The following is a 19,305-nucleotide window of genomic DNA, read 5'->3' as shown; positions in this document are numbered from 1 at the left end:
CGCAGCTACTTGGTGAACGCGACGTGCCAGAACCACGTGAGCTACGTGTCGTCCGCTCCGTTGCGCCTGGACCTCGTTCAGCGGGTGGGCAACGTCACCGGGATTCGGCACTCGGGCTCCGTGCTGGTGGGACGCGTCAGCCGCTTCCAGGTGCTCTTCTGGTTCGGCTCCAACCTCACCTTCCTCTGGGACTTCGGAGACGGGAGTCCAGCCACGCTGGACGTGGTTCCACATGCCGAGCACGTCTACAATAGGTACTGGTCCTTTGTTTCTGATGTTGCACGAAGTATAGTCTCGCTCTGGTTGTTCTTTCAAGTATGATTTCGTTTTACTGTGCACATCTGCAGCGAGACTTTTCCAATACCTACACGTATAGCTTCCCGCTTAGACTACAGTTAACCGCACTAATCGTCACAACACCTGTTGGATCAAAAGCAGTCTCTAGCCGTTGCCATGTCTCTACGCGTGTGAGCGAGCATGTGCAATCACTCATCTGCCAAAGCCGCATTTACACTCGCGCTTCACGTGCTCGCACGCATGGGACACCAGCCGAGACACCACTCTTGCTGTTGTACCATAGCCTCCTCTATACTCACAAAGCCTGGCGGTTCGACGACGGAGCCATAGAGTGCCCCGTCACAGATTTGGAGCTCGAGAATCAGGTAGCACGGAGCATCAAAGAGCCATTTCTCGGGGAACCTGGACGTCAGCGCACAGCTTTTGCATCGGCGAGAACCCGAAACACACGTGTTCGCTCGGGAGAAGTATGTTTCGGCGTTCCGCCGCAGCGGGGCGCCAGTCACGTGGCTCTCCTCTTTCCGTTGTCTGCCGCTCCACGTTTTCCATTTCGGTAGCCGCTTCACGTGGCGATCTGCCAGGCATTAGAGAATTTTAGTAGATCGTTTTTTCGTCCCAATAACGACACCATGCATGCCCAAGGCAGCCGGAAGGGAGAGGAGGTATCGTTATCGGGGCGAAAAAACGATCTGCTAAAACTCTCTCTAATTGTCAGTATAGAGGAGGCTATGGTTGTACATATGGACGACGAGTAACTGAGGTAGAGAAGGAGTCGAGAGCCCGTGGGGACGTTTGTACGCCGAGCTCTGACTAGAATGACTAGAGGGCAGACGCGAAGCTAGTTGCCTTTGTCTACTCACACTTCGAACTCAATCGATTGCCGAACCCCGGCGTTTGGGTTGGAACGCGCGCAAAGTGAGTGGAGACGAATGCAGCTAGCTTTATGTCGATCCACTAATCCTTCCAGTTGAAGCTCGGCGTCCGGACGTCCCCCCGCGCGCTCTCGTCTCCTCTTTTTACAGTTTCTCGGCGCATAGCACGCGATCACAGAACACGAATAAACTAAATAATGCCGTGGAACGAAATGGCACCGTCGCAACCGTCAAAGCTAAGAGCTTCGGCTTACAGTTACTATTTCAGATGCTGCCAAACAAAGGAATAAAAGAAGCACGAGTTGATGCAGCATAATGACCTGAGGTTGACTTTGAAACGCACGCGTGTTAAAGGGATACTTCAACGAAATTTGAAATATATCCGTCGTGTTCAGAAAGAGGCTCAATTTGATCCACAATATCCGTAAATGGCAATCGCACGTTTGTATTTTGAGCCTTATGGCTCTATTTTTCGTTATAAACGGCCCACTCTGGCAAGCGCTTGGAGAGCAGCCAGCGGAGAGTACGTCGCATCCCGCGCAATTCTGACGTAGTTTGTCTCGGGATGAGCAAATCTGCGGCGAGGCTGACGTCGTCAGGATGCCCTAGCCGTTCCAGCCACCAAAGCGGTCGAAGCATGCCAGCGCTCGGGGTACTGCAACTAACCAGAAAGCTGCTTATGTGTGAATTTTGAGTGACGGGTTCATCTTCTGTAATCTTGTAGAGTGAGAATAGCGACGCCTGGGACACAAAAAAGAAAGTCCCATTGAGTGAGGAGTTCCTTCCTCCCTTCTTCTCTTGTGCTGGCCTTAGAGCTGCCCGGATGACGTCACGTTACTAGATTACCTCAGTTGTGGAACTCGCGCGGAAGGGGGTACCCCCTCACTTACTTCAGTATGCCTCCCGTCATTCGAAGCGCCATCTAGATTTTCGTTTACGAACTGTGTGTTCCATACAGTACGGTAGAATACCCTCTAGACGCTGTGCTTCGAAACGTACTATCGGGGAAAATTGAAATGCGAACAGAGGAGCGCGTGGCTCGCGGTACAGGCTGCGCCGCCTGGAAGTGAACCTAGGGGCGAGGGTGCGTGGCCTACTCCGATGTGTTCACGCCCCTCGATTGGCGCTCCCCCAGCTTCGGCAGTGCGCCTCGCAGTGCGCTGAAAGCTGTCACCGCAATCTTTGCCTGCTCGGCGAGTGCGGCGAGCTTCTTTGCACCGCACGCGCTGAGCCAGCAAAGATAGCGGTGGTAGCTTTCAGCGCACTAAGAAGCGCACTGCTGAAGCTTGGGGAGCGCAGAGGGAGGGGCGTGAACACGTCGGAGTACGCCACGCACCCTCGCTCCTAGGCTCACTTCCACGCGGCGCAGCCTGTACCGCGAGCCACGCGCTCCTCTGTTCGCATTTCAATTTTCCCCGATAGTACATATCCCATAGAATACACTGCAGTAACCATAGCAGCCGTCCAGCGCGTCGAGCGACGGGAGGCGAGTCGTGGTGAGTGAGGGGAGGTACAGTCTCCGGCGATATGAAAGACCCACTGGGAGCGCGTGGCCGAGGCGGTGGCTGGCGGGGGCGCTGCCAGCGCTCCGGGCAGTTCCGTTCTGCTTCGAGGGGAGGACGCTCACTCGGGACTCGGCACAAACTGATAAGCGCGTTTCGCTTTATCTGAGCCCCGAGTGAGCGTCCTCCCCTCGAAGCAGAATGGAATTGCCCGGAGCGCTCGCAGCGCCCCCGCCAGCCACCGCCTCGGCCACGCGCTCCCAGTGGGTCTTTCATATTGCCGGAGAGTGTACTGCTCGTGCATGCAGCGTCTATGAGCAGTTCCGTAACTGAGCTAATCTGATAAAGTTGGTTCTAGGCTTGGCAGTAGTCGTCACTGCCTGTCAAGGTTTCTAGACGGGCATTACAAACGAGGTTTTAGCGACGTTCACCAGGTATTCTTTGCTAATCGTTTAATTTGTTTTAAAACTCCTTTTCGTGTCTTTTTCAGCAAGATATTGCTGTGTCCGATGTAATATTGCACCTTTGAACACGTATAGACCAAAAAATAAGCGCCTAAATTTCGTTGTAGTATCCCTTTAAGGCGGCCTTATCTTAGCCTGTCGGTGCCTATTAGACATAATAAAAGGTGAATAACAAGGTGTACATTCATGGTATGTCTGCTGCAATGCTCTTTGGGTGTACCGTAACCGATCACACTGAATTCGGTCGGATTCGGCTACCTTTCCAATTCGTCAGGCGTTTTGTGGTGCATCCCTGGTTCCATTCGAGATTGGGTGGCATTCATAAACTTTGTAAACAATCTAATCGCCCGAACGTATTTCTTTTTGTTTCTTGTTCCATCTTTCACCAGAACTGGCAAATACAGGGTGCAGGTGACTCTTCAGAACGCTTATAGCCGGGCGGAGTTCGAAACGAACGTGTTTGTCCTGGAAAAACCGTGTGACCAGCCGGTGATCAGCATGTACAGTGTTGAAGAGGTATCGTGATCTTTCTACTAAAATTGTATCGCTCTTTTATTATAGCAAAAAAAAAGAAGTGAGACTTAACAGCGATACGTTTGCAATATACTTACTACAAAAGCGAATTTGTACTCCTCCATCACGTGCTGTGTAACAAAGTCTCACTAAGGGACGTCTTGCTTTGAGATCCCCGCTCTATTTTTTTACATGCCGCAAAACTTGTTCACTCTATCTCTTTGCTTCCACGTTGAACTTGGAATTTCGCTGAGTTTGGCCGGGATCGCATTTAGGTCGGCTTTCCAGAATCAGCGTCTAAGCTGAGACTGTTTGAAAGAAAGTACTGCCGAAACACGCATGAGGTCACAGTCACGGTACACACCCAACACGTGCACAGCTCCTTCGAAACACATTCCGTGCGTCTCTGAGTTTACCAAAGGTGACTAAGACGTGCTTAATTCTTGTTTAATATTTTTTTTTTTTTTTTCAGGCACGTTATGATCAGGACATTCACATCGAGACTGACGTGAGCACGTCGTGTTCGGCTTCGAACAAAGTGAAGTACTCTTGGACGATTTGGAAACGTTCATCGACCGGGATGATCGTCGTTCCCATCCCTGTGATCAGACTGGGCAAGGATCTGCACCTTCCCGCGAGATCACTCCTCCCCGGAGAGTACGTCGCTTCGCTCAAGGTGAGCTCAATGACACGATCGTCATTTCTCGGCTCTATATAAATTAAAAATACCTTGTTTTTTTTTTTTTTGTTTTTTTTATAGGTTTGTCTAATGGGTGTTGTGAGAAATGTGGTATTTCACGCTGTATTGTCTGAACGGGATTACAAATTATAATCCCGTTCGGACTATACACCTTTCAGCACCTATCATCCTGGAGGAAAATGCTGAGTCATAGGGATGCGGACGCAAACGCGGTGTCTCATATTTCGCAAAAGAGAGCTACTGCGCAAGCCCAGAACGTGTACCGCATCCTAGTAGAAGAAAATGGCAGTCTCCACATTATTGAAATGGTCTCCACAACGAGTTTTCAAACGAATTTTGACAATAGATAAATAAGATAAAAAAAAGCCTTGACAGTGTATCTTGACATGCCACCATAGAATATGTTAAAAGCTGAAATTCTTTTTTTTTTTTCACCTTGTGTCGATGTTATATGCGCGTCAACCTTATGGCTGTCTATTCCGTCGTGTTCTCGCCTCACTCTGTCGTACCTTTATGGATGATAATCGCAGCTAGAAGTACCGAGCCCATCCCTAGGAAAGCGCCCCATCTCTTATGAGCAATACACTAGATAGGAGCGGGGAGGGGAGACAATGTATCGAAGCACATAGCTATCGGATGCCGAAATGCCAGCCAAACGATGATGTCCCCGCGCATATGCTATCTATACTATAAACACTCCGTGCCTCCAGGCAACCCCTTCCCCCCCCCCCCCCCCCCCTCTTCCTAGAAAGAAAACAAACAAATAGGAAATAGAAGATCAACACTCGGATCCCGGGAGGTACTATACTACTGAATCCTCGTTCTTGGTTTTTACTAGTGCTTTGATTAATTGTGTTTGGTATTAATTCAGCTGCTTCCTTCGGTATTTGGGGGAGGGGGAGGAAATGGTGCATCTCTTTATCATTAATCACGACGCCGGTTCCTTCAGCGCTGCCAGCTTCTCGCTTCTCTTACATTTTTGTTTTCTTTCGTCGGTCGTTCTTGGAATACGCTTTCTCGGAACTCAACGGTCGTCTCCATCTCTATGCATCTTTCTTATTTCGCTAGTGTTATTTTTGTAGCCCCTTGGGTACGCGTGCACTGTTTTTTCTTGCGTGTCCGCCTCATCTTCGGGTCCTTGCATATTCGTCTCCAATTCTCATTTCTCTCTCTTCCTCTATCACTTCTCTCTTGCTCTTCCGCCCTCTAGAGTGGTAGGCTGTACGATGTGCTCAGGCAGCAGCCGTTATCGCCTAAGTGAGCTTGCGTCTTGCAATTTTTTTAAAAATTATTATTCGTACGTTTTAGTTCATTTGTTATTACGATTTGCCACTGTGTTATTTTATGTTCTTGCCACTGTCGAGTCGTTGCCGCTTTCCTGGAGTCGCAACCGCTTCCAACATGTCTCGGCTCTCGTTTTTGTGCGTGCCTCTTTGAGTTCTCCGCTGTAATTATATCTCCGAGCCTGCTGTTGTACCGCGTAATTCATGTATGAGGCCGGTCCAGCTTTCCTGTGATACTTGGTCACATTCGTCTACGTTCTTTTTTAACGCATAAAATGTTTTGTTCTTTACTACAATCGCGTAAAGGTTCGGCGTAAAAAAGAAAAATTAATTGAAGAAGTGTTTTGGGAATGGAAGCGTCCGCGGAGTTGACCAGCTGCCAAGTTGATTTCGCCCCTCCGGCTCCATCTGGGGCGTCGGCACAGACAGGAACGATCGCGTCCAAGCTCTAAGCAATAAAATAATTTCATGCTTTAAACCTAACTCCGTGTCCGAAAAATTACTGTACGTTTTTTTGTTTTTCTTAAAAAAGAGTTGTTTTTTTCACTGTTTTGCTCGCATCTTTTCGAAGGTTTTTATTTTTACTTTCTTTTTATAATATAGGAGCATTTTATACGTAAAACGCGGATTAATTCTACATGGTTTGCCGGTAAAAACGCACATATTTGCTACAGTTGTCTGGAAACCCGAATTCAGCTCTAAAGTTCTGTTACCGCGCCACCAGATGATATTTCAGTGTATGTTTTGTCTCCATGGTTTCCCGGTGTCCTGACTCCAAAACTAAAGATGTACTGGAAAGGGCTTTAGTGCGTTTTTCATGACGTAACCGACCACTTTAGATCCTCAAGCCTAATGTCGAATGATGCCTTTACGGCATTAAAACGCCGAAGAGCGATACAATCGAAAACGTAGCGATCACGCTGCATCTCTTCTAACCGGAGAAAACGACCGCGCTGTTTCTATCGACAATTCTTCCATCGTTAAACTTTTGCTCCGGACGGCCCTTTTTGAGTCGAAGCCTAAGTCTAAGCCAAGCTAAGCCAAGCCTAATAGGCCGACTCATTTTAAATCAAATTATATATAAAAAAAAGTTGTATCCGCTTGGACACCGTAATTTACCACGTACATATGTGGGGCTACGGAGCGCACAATTATTTCTGAAAATATTAAAGCAACTTCCTCCGGTAAAATATTACTGATACAAAGAAAAAAAAACGTTCTTGTCGTCGATGCAGAAGGTGAGCCCGTTGTTAGCAATTTGAAAACACTGAAGGAGTAAACACGAACGGAATTATTTATTCGGTATTGCCCAATGCACACAGACACGGAGTTTCGCCCTTTTCTTGACAAACTGAAAACAAAAATGTGACTAGACATTATGGAGTTTTAATCATACCAGGAAATGAAACCAAAGTGGGAGGTACTTTTCTTGTCTCTCCCCTGCTTTTTTTTAACTCAACCCACACCAACCTTTTTTTTTTACAATAAAAAGGCTCAATTCGTCTCTGTTGATAAGAAACGTTTTGTTTTTTTATTGAAAACTTTTAAGTGAGTTGAGATATTTTTAACTCTTAGCATGCAAAACTGTTTTTTGTGACATTATTATGGGTTGGACTCATGCGAAACACCGGGTAAATTAATGTCAGTTTTTTAATTTATTAATTCGGTTTGTTTGTTTAGGTTCGGCTAACGGACATAGTAATTAGCAGTTTTGATCACATTCTTAAGTTATACACCTATGCTAAATGTAATTAAAATACGAAAAAAAAAGGGAGGACGTGTTTTTCCACATGCCGCACACCCTGATCACGTTGCTACAGTCAGCGTTTACGGAACGGCGTTCCAGGAACGACGTTCTTAGAACGCGTTCTTTTTAGGAGATACGGTGGAACGCCAGCGTTACATTTTGCTGAACATTACGTTTTCGAGAAACGGTGGGAAAAACGGCCTTCTTTGTTTGTTTATATAATTAGCAATTTTAGTAAGCGTTTAGCTTTTTTTCTTCTCATTTTTATAATGAAGTATTGCAACCTCCAACTTCAGGCCACAAAAAAAAAAAAAAAATCGGGGAAAAAAAAAACTCAGACAAGTCTCATTGTGGTGACAGGACAGGTCGTTCCATCTGGGCATTTTCAGTTTCTTTCTATATTTGATCTAGTAATTATCCAGCACAATAGGGAAATCAAGTGTTAAAGTAACGACGCGTTCCCATCATACTAGTGTAACGGGAGCACGGCCCTTTCGAACCACTGGAACTTGTTACGGGAACTCGTTCCAACATTGAGGAGGAAGGAGGAGCGCTCGAACTTTCGTTCCTGTTTCGATGGAACGTGTACAACACTGGGTGTATAGTTAACGCTTGTGGTAGTTAAGCGGGTTAGTTTTATTTTGCTTAGAGAGGAAGCGGGGAACGTCCAAGGGGAGCGCGCCTTTACCTCTCCGCCCTCACGTTACCGCCAGGCAATTAGAATAATTACAACTTGCTAGATAAGCTCTTAAAAAAACCGCTTACTTACCTTTTAAGTTCCCTTTCTTTTTGTTGCGTTTTTGCGGGAAGAGGAAATAATGATCCCCTTAATTAAAGAGCAGTCAGCAGCAGGTACAGCGAAGGATTGATGAGAAAAGGGAAATAAACTAATCTGCGAGCTTTAAGCCATATTAATTTTTTTCCTCGTTGTAACCGGGGATTTGGGAAGATTTTATTCCACACCGTACTCTACGAAATTTATACTGCTTTTCACATTAAGACCGACCGCATCCGACGCTAGTATTCGATGGCGTAAATCAAACAGCGCCAAAAGCGCATCGTCACAGCGCTCGTCGTCTTTGCACGATCGCTATCGTCTGCCTAAACAATCACGCGCAGAAAAAAAAAAAAAAATATAGGAGCTTGATCAGGCTGACAGAGACTGGTAAGCACAAAACGTGTGAAAGGCCTTCCAGGGAAGAAGAGAAGGGCGTTTGAACGGCATCGCCGACCAAAGATTCACTCCCATTTCTGACGCATGCCGTGAGATGGCGCAGCATGACAGGAAAGGCCGCGAAGCGCGCGACCGCGCCAGTGGGTTCGCTTCTGCGTGCTAGCAGACATCGATTGGGGATAAACTCACAATAAAGAGAGAGAGAGAAAAAACACTTTGTAGAGCTAAGACTTGTCTCACGATCTGAAGGTGCTGATTTCATATCCTGTAGGAAGATTAAAGTTTTTTTGTATGTGGTTCTCTACCGGCGAAGCCCTTTTCAATGTCAGATTTGCGTAACAGTCAACTGCTACCGCTTTTTAGCAGTAGCAAAAGAATTCCTTGATGCTTTCGTTTATGATGAGGGACAAGCAACACGCATACACGGAGCATGTTTGGGTGTGGGAGAGGGAGTAAGAACGTGGCGCTTTGCTCAGTTCATCTCACCGGTATGCCGCGCCTTTTTTTTTTTTTTTCTCAAGGTTTGCACCGACTTGCATGTTTCATTCATAAGCATAAGCGTGTTCATAAGCAAACCAAAGAGTGCGCATAAGATTGATTCGTGCCGCTCGGGAATGGTGGCGATTATTTTTTGGTTGCTCGATGTCCGTGTTTAGGCATTGTGTTTCCGTAGGTCTTTGGGTGCTGTGTAAAAAAGTATGCTTACAGGATTTTTTTTTGTCTTTTTTCTCCTCTTAGTGCTTTAGGGTCCCTCATTAAACGGTGGTGTACGTGTTGGGGGCCTTTGTAATTTGCAAATTTCTTGTGGTCACCTTTATTTCTTTTAATTTTTAGCGAGGCAGAAAATTTGCGATCGTGGGTACATTTAACTATCATTCTTATGCTTTATACTTCGTTTCAGCTTCGGTCCGAGCGCGGCCGATGTTATGAGCCGAAGAGCCAATCAAATAGCGAAAGAGGCACAACGTCATGGCGTGCTCTCTGCAGTTGGTAGAACCAGCCGGTATTCGCCGTCTCTCCGTGCGTGCTCCTCCACCGGCTAGTCTTATCAAGCGCCAAGAGCACGCCATGACGTTGCGCTTTTTGCGGTGTTTGATTGGCCCTTCGGCTCATAACATTGGCCGCGCTCGTACCGAAGCTGAAACGAAGTATAGCAGCTCATTCCTGTGAAGAAAAAAAAAAAAACACGAAAAACACAAAGAAACGTTGTTGTCCTTTGATTGCGAAATGTGCAAATCTTTGGTCCCTTTTGAGTGTAATTGTTTTTAATGAGTGATCATCTTTTTCACGCTTTTTAGAATAGTCAAGGAAAACTAGAGTATGAATTGAATAGGGACAATACAACTGCCCAAATATGTACGGCTTTCTTTTCCCTCTGCCTTCCTCACGTGGAAAAAAAATTGTACTTAGTTTGTTGTTTGTTATTTTTAAAATTAATATAGCACATGTATACTTATAATGAAAATATGAATCAGAAATTGTGTGAGTAGAAAGCCTAGCTTTTCAGATTTTTTAAGATGTATCAAGGTTGAGCTAGCACTTCTGGAGATGTCCCATCCAAAATGTATAACTTGAGTGAAGAAACGATTTCAACCCTAAGGTGGACATTATTAATACATTTATATTACATTATTTCAAAGTTGGTACCTTTTTTCTTATTGAATTTGGCCACTTTTGTTGCAGGCTGAGATGCTGAACAGCGTCGTTTACAAAACAGAAAACATCACATTCCACATTATCAAACCTCCTGCTGAAGTCCTTATTCAAGGTGGTATCTGGCGAATGATTGCAACATCAATGAATGCATCCCTTGAAGCCAATTTCAGTGCAGACATCGATTGGTCTCAGTAAGTTTGCATCTATTTAATAAGGGTTCCTTACAGTGCAGTGCAATGTAATAGGTTGTAATATTTTGTTCTAAATGTAGTGCACCATTTTAAAAACAAATTATTTCTTGTATTTTATCAGTTCTCATTAAGCATTACACATATACTTTTTCTGAAATGTGCAGTTCTAATACCTTGTCAATCTTCCTGATGATATTTAGTATATATTTAATTTTTTCCTAGGCTAAGCTGGGAATGCAGCAGACTTGGCTCTAATTCACCCTGCTTTGAAAGCATGAGTCCCTTCTTGCCGGCAACTAATATGAGCACGTTAACATTTCCCACTTCGTATCTCCATGGACATCTTGGGACATATTTATTTCGCTCAACTATGAGTCATGATTCATCATCAACATCTGCTGAAGTGGTTCTCGACATGTCTCATGGATTCTCTCATGCCCGGTGAGTTGTGCAAAAGTTTCTACTATTGGAGGCTTCGAAACACAATTTTTACACTAGCCTTTGATCTCTAGTATTCGTGAACTATAGACTACTTTAACCTTCTTTTGCCATATTTATTTTGTGACAGGACGTGATGAAACATTCCACCATGTTTTTCTTCGGCTAAACCTTTGATGACTTTCTACTTTCTTATTTATAGTTTTTGAAACATATATTAATTTATTTTTTCTCTTTAAATACATAGGCAGCAGTATTTATTAGTTTTTTTTCTGCACATATCAGTTTGGAAAACACTGACAAAGGAGTAAATTTATATGATTTCGGATCATTTTAAGGCTTCCATTAAAAACATGGTGCATAGCTGTTGAGACAACACTTTCAGAAGCAGATGCTGGTATAGTTGTTTCAATTTTGATGAGTTTCACAAAAACATATTATGCTGTTTCTTATACTGAATTAATTATAAAATAAAAAACTTTCAGCCTTTCCACTCTGGTAAAGAAAAAAGACCAGCGGAGCTGTACAATGGAAAGTAACAGCCGGCCGCAAGTCGGCAAGCCAGAGTGGAAAGGCTGCCGCCATCTATGAGCGACGGCGGCAACCAAATACGTGGCTTGCCGCCGTCGCTCATAGGTGCGGTAGGTGTCCCAGAGTTTGGTGTCTTCATTTCTTTGCGTGGGACACGGTCCTCGGGAAACTAGCCCTTAACTGCTCTGCTGTAAAACAATTTTCATGGAAGACGTTGCTCAAAACCGGGGGTGATGTGTTGATTGCTTATTTTATTACCAGAATTTTCACAATTACCACAATTTCGTAAATAAGTGGACGAAAGTATTTGCCAGGCAAGTATTTTTTTTTAATATGAATGCCTTCTTGCATTTCAGTACTTTCTACATCACGTGTGAATCCTGTGACGGTCACTCGGTAAATGGTGAAAAGAAACTGTTGCTACAAGCAGCTTGCATAGACTGTGGCACTGACAGTGACTTTGAGTATGCCTGGAAGCTTTGGCATGTACTCGATGGGAATCATAGGTTTCTTCTCGGTAAGTTGATTTGGCCTGATTTTGCGTTTTTGCAGAAAGCCGCTACGAAGTTACACATTCAACCCAATGCAGGTGATGGAAGATGTGTAGAGCCCGATGGTACAACATTCTTACTACTGTCCAAAGACACCAAGAATGCCAAAGAGCCATCTGAAAATAGCCCTCCTGATGTCAAGGAGGAGAAAGGTGAAGCTCCTTATTATATTCCTTAGGAAGGTCCATTTTAATTGGTTCTCCTTGATGATTTGAGAAGAGAAAAGGAAAAGGGACTTTAGCAGGTTAGTTTTTTTTTTGCTTGGGGTATGTTTGGAGTATTATATGAAATGTTGGAAGCTTTCTGTTTCAAGTCTGGCACTATATAAAAAAATAATATTTTTTTTAAGTTGATATTTTAAAATTCAAGAGGGGTGCAGCTTAATGTGCTTTGATTTTGTTGGATTTTATTATTTTCACAAGGATTCGAGACTGCACGTCAATATATATGTTTAGTTTAAAATGCATTATGTGCTGCATATATCTTAGCTGGCAGAGTTACACAAAGCTAATATACTGGCAGAGGTCCAAACCACTATCAATTCTTTCTAGAATGATAAATCTGAGCTGAATTGATTTAGAAAAAAGTTTTCCTTTTAAATTCAGCTGACTAGAAGGATTGTTACTATTGCGCACTTTATCGACCAGCAATGAGCAGCATCTAAGCAATAGAAGATTAGTCTTTTGAGACTGCTGCAAACTTGTTCTTTGACAAAAAAAAAAACAAAAAAACTGCAGTTTTTTTTTTTTTTGATGTTAGTGGTATTCTTTGGTACCTACTCGAAAGTGCTTGTACATTTCTCACACCATTATTGTTTTGCTTTCTAGGGGATGTATTTCCTCCCTTTCCTGCTATTTTGGGACTTACCGATGAACAGACAAGACTTCAGAAAGGTACTTACCGGGTCCCCTGATGATCAGTGTTCTTTGTGCATTGACTTTTCCTAAAATCAAAATGAAAAAAGAAAAAAGAATTCAACTTTATTTTTGGACAGGCTGACTTTAGCTCATTTCACTCTTGCAGGTTATTATGGTGGGTTCGGCTTCTTGGCATCTGAAAAAGAGTCTTCAAAAGTCTTCCCAATTCTGCTCTCGTCTAGTGAAAAGTTTGACATCAGAAAGAACTCAAGTTTCATCTTTGGTATGGTTCTCTGTTGTGCTAGCATAATTTGCAAGTTCTTTACAAAAATACTAGTACAGTTAGTTCAAGAAAGCAATCTCTGGTGTTTGCTGTGTTTCTCTCGGAAGAGGAATGCTTCTGCCAAAATGACTGGCGTACTGAACTAGGTTTATCTGGGTAACATTTATGGCAGTAAAATTTGGTGTTTGTCAATAACCTGTCTTTGTAAAACGTGAAAAAACCTATGTCCTGTTACTGCTAACTGGCTTGCAGAGCCTGCATACTTCATTTAAGGTTCTTAAAAGGGTGCAATGTAAATTAGTTACGAGTTGTCAATCAGGTGTTGACTAGTAGTTGATTAATTGCCAGTTCGCTGTCAATTAGATGTCAGTCAGTCGTCAGTCAGTTGTCATGAGCTGTCAATCCACTGAAGGTGATCTTTTTTAAGAAGGTCTGTAGGCTCGTTGAGTACTACAATAATATTGAAGAGTAAGTTACTGTAAACAACTAAATTTTCGTAAGGACCTAATTTTCGCGAATTTCGCGAATTGCCTACAATTCGCGAAAAATACGTCCCGCGAACAATTCAGGCCATATCTGAACGCTACGGAAGCTACACTCGATTTGCGAAAATTAGAACCCGCGAATAATTTCAACTTTTCAACTTTGGCCCGATTCGCAAAAATTTGAGCCCGCGAAAATTAAGTTGTTTACAGTATTTCATTTCATATTTCAAATATTGATCTGCTGATTTGATTTTATGCTGGTTTCGAAACTAAAGTCACGTCTCACTTTTATTAATTTTTATGGAAATATAATTTGTCTAAAAAAGTGAGGTTCTATTGAAGACACATTTTTATCAAAGCTGTAATAACTTTAGTCTTTAAACTTCAATAGGCTAGCTTCCATGAAAAAGATTGAGCATCCTCATTCACTCAAGTAAATGTAACTCCTGAAGATTTGATGTGTCACTCTCAAGTATATTTAATAATGATACTGGTTTACACCGCGGATGAGAAATTAAGCCAGCTCAGTAAGACTGCTAGCGTGGGATATTTAAAAAAAATTAATGTGTTATGCAGTAGGGATACATGACTGCACGGCTTATCCAGGTTGAAACAGGCAAGTGGGTAGGAATCAAACTCAGTATTCCTGGGTTGTGCAACATGATCATTTTCCCTATGTGCTCTAAGTTGCAGTGTGATAACACGCTCAACCACCGGATCCCCCTAGAATGTGTGACGCTTACCTTCATTCAGTGAATCCTAGTCTTATAAAAAAATGTAACCACGAAATGCATTCCAGATTTGTAAGGAAGGACTGAGGGTCGTCTGCCTGCTGCCGCTTCATGCATTCTCAAAAGTGATTCGACCTCAGGACATGAACCTGCATGTTAAAACATTTTTTTGCTGAATATGTGATAGCAGCAATGCATTGAAGGCAACATTCATTCATACATAAAGTTTGGTATGCATTCTTAGCTAAGGTTTCTGTTCTGTTTAGGAAGACAATCTTATCTGGATGACATCAAGGAAGGTCCCACAGGAGAACTGGGAAGTGCAAGGTCTCGTAACCAGCGTAAGTGTCTATTACTAATACATACTGATATTTCCACGAAGTGGCTCGGTAAAAATAATTAGTGTCAAGTTGTTATTTCATTTTGTTTGACTATACTTACTCACTTGTATGTCAATGTCTGGTAAGCACAGCAGGTGCAAAAGAAATTACTAATGTGTAATTTTGTTTTTGCCCATCTTTCAGGCATCTATTTTTCGAGACCCTTTTATGGTACTGAAAGAAGTCAATTGGGAGCTTTGAATGTTCATCAAAGGAAACAGCCGGCATCTTTGGGTATGTGCTTTTTTTTATAGTTGGAGTCACCTGCTGATTTATCACTTGTACCTTGTGCTCTTGTCTAACATTAATTTTTATCTGCAGAGGTTTTACTTTGGGGCCATTTAAAGCTATCACTTTTAAAGTAATAGCTTTAAGGAGCTTGTGTTGCAGAAAAGCCAGCGTTGGTGTCGGTGGGAAGGGGAAATCCTGATTGGTTGATAAGCAATTAATTTGCCTTAAAGAAAAAATTAGAAGAATTTTAGATGGAGCGGGACCGAACCCACAACCCTTCAATTGCAAGCTTGACACGCTACGCACTAGGCCACGCAGACACGCTTGCACGGCTTGGGAACGAGCGGGGCTTTCATATTTAGCTATCGCATTCCACTCTTAAAGGCGAAGCCTAAGCGTCCTCCTGTAATTTTTTGCATTCAAGGATTACTGCAAGCTCGTCGGGTCAGAAGCACTGGTGAAGCATCTCCGAAATATGTTTCGAAGGTCTTACAAACCATGCGGTACCCTAGAGTGATGGTTGACATTGGTCCTAGTGTCTCAACAAGATCAGCCCCACATTGGCTTACTTTGCATCCTGGGGTACTTCGGGTTGGATCCACATACTTGGCTCAAGTCAGCATTTTTCAAAAAGGTAAGGAGATGCCTCGTTCATGAGAGCTTCTAGAAAATTGCGAAAAAATTATGTAAGGCTGTTTAATTTTATTTCAGTGACTATAGGAGCGACCAACTTTTCTTAAAACAAAAACTGTCATGCACTACCATATGCTACCAAAAACAATGTTAGCAAATTGAAATATCTTTTTCAATTTATATTTTTATCTTATTGCAGGGTGTCTCCAAAGATAGCAAAAATGCCAACCCCAAATCCATGTATAGAACAGAATAAAATAACTAACTAAAGAAATTAATTTTGAAATCCTTTTTTTTGTGAAGCATGATGTTAAATTCAACTGTTTTCCAGTAAAGCAGAATATATATGTCAAATTTATTCAATGTTTTAATAGTCCAGATATGAAAGTGCTTTTTATAACTACATCAACTTATCTTCCCTGTTTTCACCATGACTGGCAGTCTTTACATAGTTAGGAAATCTATAGGATAGTTTATGCATTATTGTGTCATCTGCCCGACACAACTTTTTCGCAGGTACAAGTGCTCTGCTGGGTGAAACCATGCAGCGACTTGAAGTCGCCGTAGGCCCCCTAAACGGCCGCTGCACTGTGACGCCCACCTCTGGTGTTGCACTGGAGACAGTGTTCCGCCTACACTGTATGGAATGGAAAGGTGCTCATCCTCCATTCCTCTATGAACTGAGCTACAGCCTGAAACCCAACGGACCGAACAAAATTGTGTACAGCGGATTCCGACCATGCATCCGCTTCTGGCTACCTCCTGGATGGAACTCGCAGAGAGGCATTGGTACGTTAAGTTGTATTTACCACCCTTTTGTAACATCGATGTTACCTATTTGTTTATAATCAGTCTTTTATTGTTCATTTCTCAAATGTTCAGTTCAATCATTCATAAAGCCACTAAGCAGTCATTATTAATAGGGAATAAGCATATCAGTTCTTTTTATGGCTGGGAAGTAGCAAATAAATTTGTAAATTTATGCATATTGACATTTATTCAATTGGAATTCACGTAGAATCACTTTGCTTTTTGTTGCAGTATATTTGAAAGTCGTCGTGAGAGACAGCAGGGGAGTGGGAACCCAAGTGTGCTCCATTGAAACTGAAGTCGCAGCGCCCAGGCTCAGTACATCGCTCGCCAATTACTTGTGAGTTCTTGCAGTTCTTTGATTTGGAACTGCCTACAGTCTAAGCTCGTTATAACAGACTTTGATTTTGACCAAGATTTCGGTCTGTTGTAAGAGGAGTATGTTGTATGAAGATATGAAGTTGAGTCAATGGTCTGTAGAGGAAAACCAAACAAACTTCACAAACTGGTATGTTATATTCAAATGTCTGTTGTAAGCAGGTCTGTTATAATGAGCTTAGACTTATTATATATACAGTTTCTATGACCTGCATGACAAATAAACATTTAATGGTGCCTTTTCTTAAAGGCACTTTTCTTCTTTTGAAAAGAACTTATTTTTGCATAACAGTTGTATCAATGTTTGAACATTTTGCCATAATGTATCCAGAAATGTTTTTTTTCAAGATTCAGGAGAAAATAACTTGAGGATTTTAGTCCAGTGGAACTAAGCTGTCAGCTAGTACATTACAATCAGTACATTACAATCAGCAGAAATACTCTTCCGCCTGGCGGAAAGTCCTCCTCGCCCTCTTTCTTTCTTGTATTGTAGCACGGCGAGGCAAGGGGAAAGGTCCCCTTTTGCGCCGGCTTCTTCTGAGAGGATAAGCCGAGAAAATCCCCATTCTGAGCGACGGGCGATGGGTGTGGCAGCAACGACCTCGTGACTTACAGGTAGCTTCAGCTCCTATCGCGTAATCTGCCCCATTTTTTTAGCGCTCACCAAGCCTAGCCCCTCGGGTGTAGGTTTTACGGAGCTGCAAGGCTGCGCCCGCGCAGTCACCGAATTTCAGCTCTCGAAGGTCTTTGGTTTAGCCCGTGGCAAAGTAAACGCATACTTGAGAGTTGCGATGCATCCCCGCACCCATTGAAGGAACGTTTCATAGATATTTTCGGTTGATCAAGGAGCTCAAAACACATGCGCGAGAAGTGGTGACTTGAATATGTAAGGATGACTTGCATCTTCACAAAACATTCCATCTTCAAAAAAACGGTTTATCACGCTCAAACCTGCCTCAAATTGGGATGGATGGAAAAAAAAAACGATGTACCAGGCGCGGGCATCTTCTAGAAGGTCTCTGTTTTCTAGCAGCGAGCACAAATTATTGGAGAACTTTAGCAGACTGTTTTCAGGCCACGCTATATTTAGCAGGAGCTCGCGCTGCCACTTCGATGCATTCTCTGAAGCGCGCGCCTGAAGTGGCAGCGGGCCTTTGAAAACGATTTACTAAAATGCCCTGTTTTGTGCCTAACTCGCAGAACATGATGGCCAGCAAAATGTATGAAATTCATATTTACACATTCCCAACAAACCAGTCTTGGGTAGTAACGCGTTACTAGTAACGCGTTACTGTAACTTCGTTACCTTTTCGGTAACTTGCAACTGTAACGAGTTACTTTTTTAAAACATAACTTGTAACTGTAGTTCTATTACTTTTTTCTGAGGTAACGATGAAAGTAACGGCGTTACTTTTGTCGTTACTTTCCAGTGTTTTATGAATAATATATCACTGAACGAGGGGGTGCAATTCAGCCATTCCTTGCACTTTCCAAATCGTCTATTCCGACATTTCGAGTGTCAAAATGGCCTTGCACAAAGTTGTGAATACATTCTTTCTCGCGAGTCACGACCGGAATATAGCCACGTGTAGATTTTATAAAAAAATATCTAGTTATCTTTACGCACACGCTTGTACTTTGTGACTGAACACTTACATCTTAGTGTCTTGAAGCACCACCTATGTTGTGGTTTTTTTCTTTCTGTGTAAACGCTTTTTACTCGAGTGAATCAACCGTGAAACAACAATACACGTGCAGGGCACTGCGCATGTCTCGTGTTTTGATTAGCGCCACTACTCAGCACTGCGCATGTTTCGTATCTTGATTTGCGCCACTACTCTGGCGTGGAAACTTTCAAACACTAACTTCAAGAAGCAACTGCTGCTAAGTTACAATATTAAGTAAAAAGCGTACTTTTTAGTTTTATGCAATAAAACATTGTGAGGGGCATTTTCTAGTTTTTTCTAAATTTCTTTTTTTTTTTTGTGTTATAGAAAAGTAACTGAAAAGTAACGTCGTTACTTTTTAAAAGTAACTGTAACTGTAACGAGTTACTCTTTTGTTGCGGTAACTGTAAAGGTAACTTCGCTACTTTTTTCTGAAAGTAACTGTAACTGTAACGAATTACTTTTTAAAAGTAACTTACCCATGACTGCAACAAACACCTGAGGTGAGAGGGCATCAAGGGTGGATGTCAATTTTAGAAAGCTTTAGTGGGTCGCTTTTATCCACTTAGATAACCGTACGGTCCGTACCCCACAACGAAATGTAAGCTAGACTCGCTTTTTACATTCTTCATCGAGTGCGGCTATGGAGCAAAAAAGACAATATTAAAACCCTTTTTGGCGAGTCTAGCGTGTCGTGTTATGGTTCAACGTTGTTTGTATCGGTACCATAGCACGGGCCGCCACTTCGAAGTATTTGTAGTGTCTCAAAGAAACTAAAGCAAAAGCAGACAATTTTTTTAACGTGACACAGAATTGTATTTAACATTGTAAAAATCTTTTAGGTACCCTACGCCACGCAGTGAGCACAAACAAACTATCGCCAGTATTTCCCACTTTTTTTTTTTTTTTGTTAGAAGTGAATGATGTTTAG

At 42.8% G+C, this 19,305-nt stretch overlaps 1 protein-coding gene across 1 annotated transcript in view; it reads left to right on the top strand.

Moving 5' to 3' along the window:
* LOC8040786 overlaps positions 1-19,305 on the top strand; it is a 741,318-nt gene that overhangs the window by 684,933 nt on the left and 37,080 nt on the right. Inside the window, exons 12-25 of the mRNA XM_042294075.1 lie at positions 6-254; positions 3,525-3,651; positions 4,121-4,324; positions 10,236-10,399; positions 10,622-10,840; positions 11,725-11,885; positions 11,958-12,071; positions 12,747-12,812; positions 12,943-13,059; positions 14,542-14,616; positions 14,800-14,889; positions 15,311-15,520; positions 16,036-16,308; positions 16,561-16,669. Of these exons, the coding sequence (XP_042150009.1) occupies positions 6-254; positions 3,525-3,651; positions 4,121-4,324; positions 10,236-10,399; positions 10,622-10,840; positions 11,725-11,885; positions 11,958-12,071; positions 12,747-12,812; positions 12,943-13,059; positions 14,542-14,616; positions 14,800-14,889; positions 15,311-15,520; positions 16,036-16,308; positions 16,561-16,669 (2,178 nt within the window). The remainder of the gene's footprint in view (positions 1-5; positions 255-3,524; positions 3,652-4,120; positions 4,325-10,235; positions 10,400-10,621; positions 10,841-11,724; positions 11,886-11,957; positions 12,072-12,746; positions 12,813-12,942; positions 13,060-14,541; positions 14,617-14,799; positions 14,890-15,310; positions 15,521-16,035; positions 16,309-16,560; positions 16,670-19,305) is intronic.

The sequence above is a fragment of the Ixodes scapularis genome, unplaced genomic scaffold (genome assembly GCF_016920785.2).
Source record: "Ixodes scapularis isolate PalLabHiFi unplaced genomic scaffold, ASM1692078v2 PGA_scaffold5__190_contigs__length_132052651, whole genome shotgun sequence".
Taxonomy (NCBI): Eukaryota; Metazoa; Arthropoda; class Arachnida; order Ixodida; family Ixodidae; genus Ixodes; species Ixodes scapularis.
Note: the sequence above shows the minus strand (reverse complement) of the source record. Positions and strands in the feature narration are given on the sequence as shown.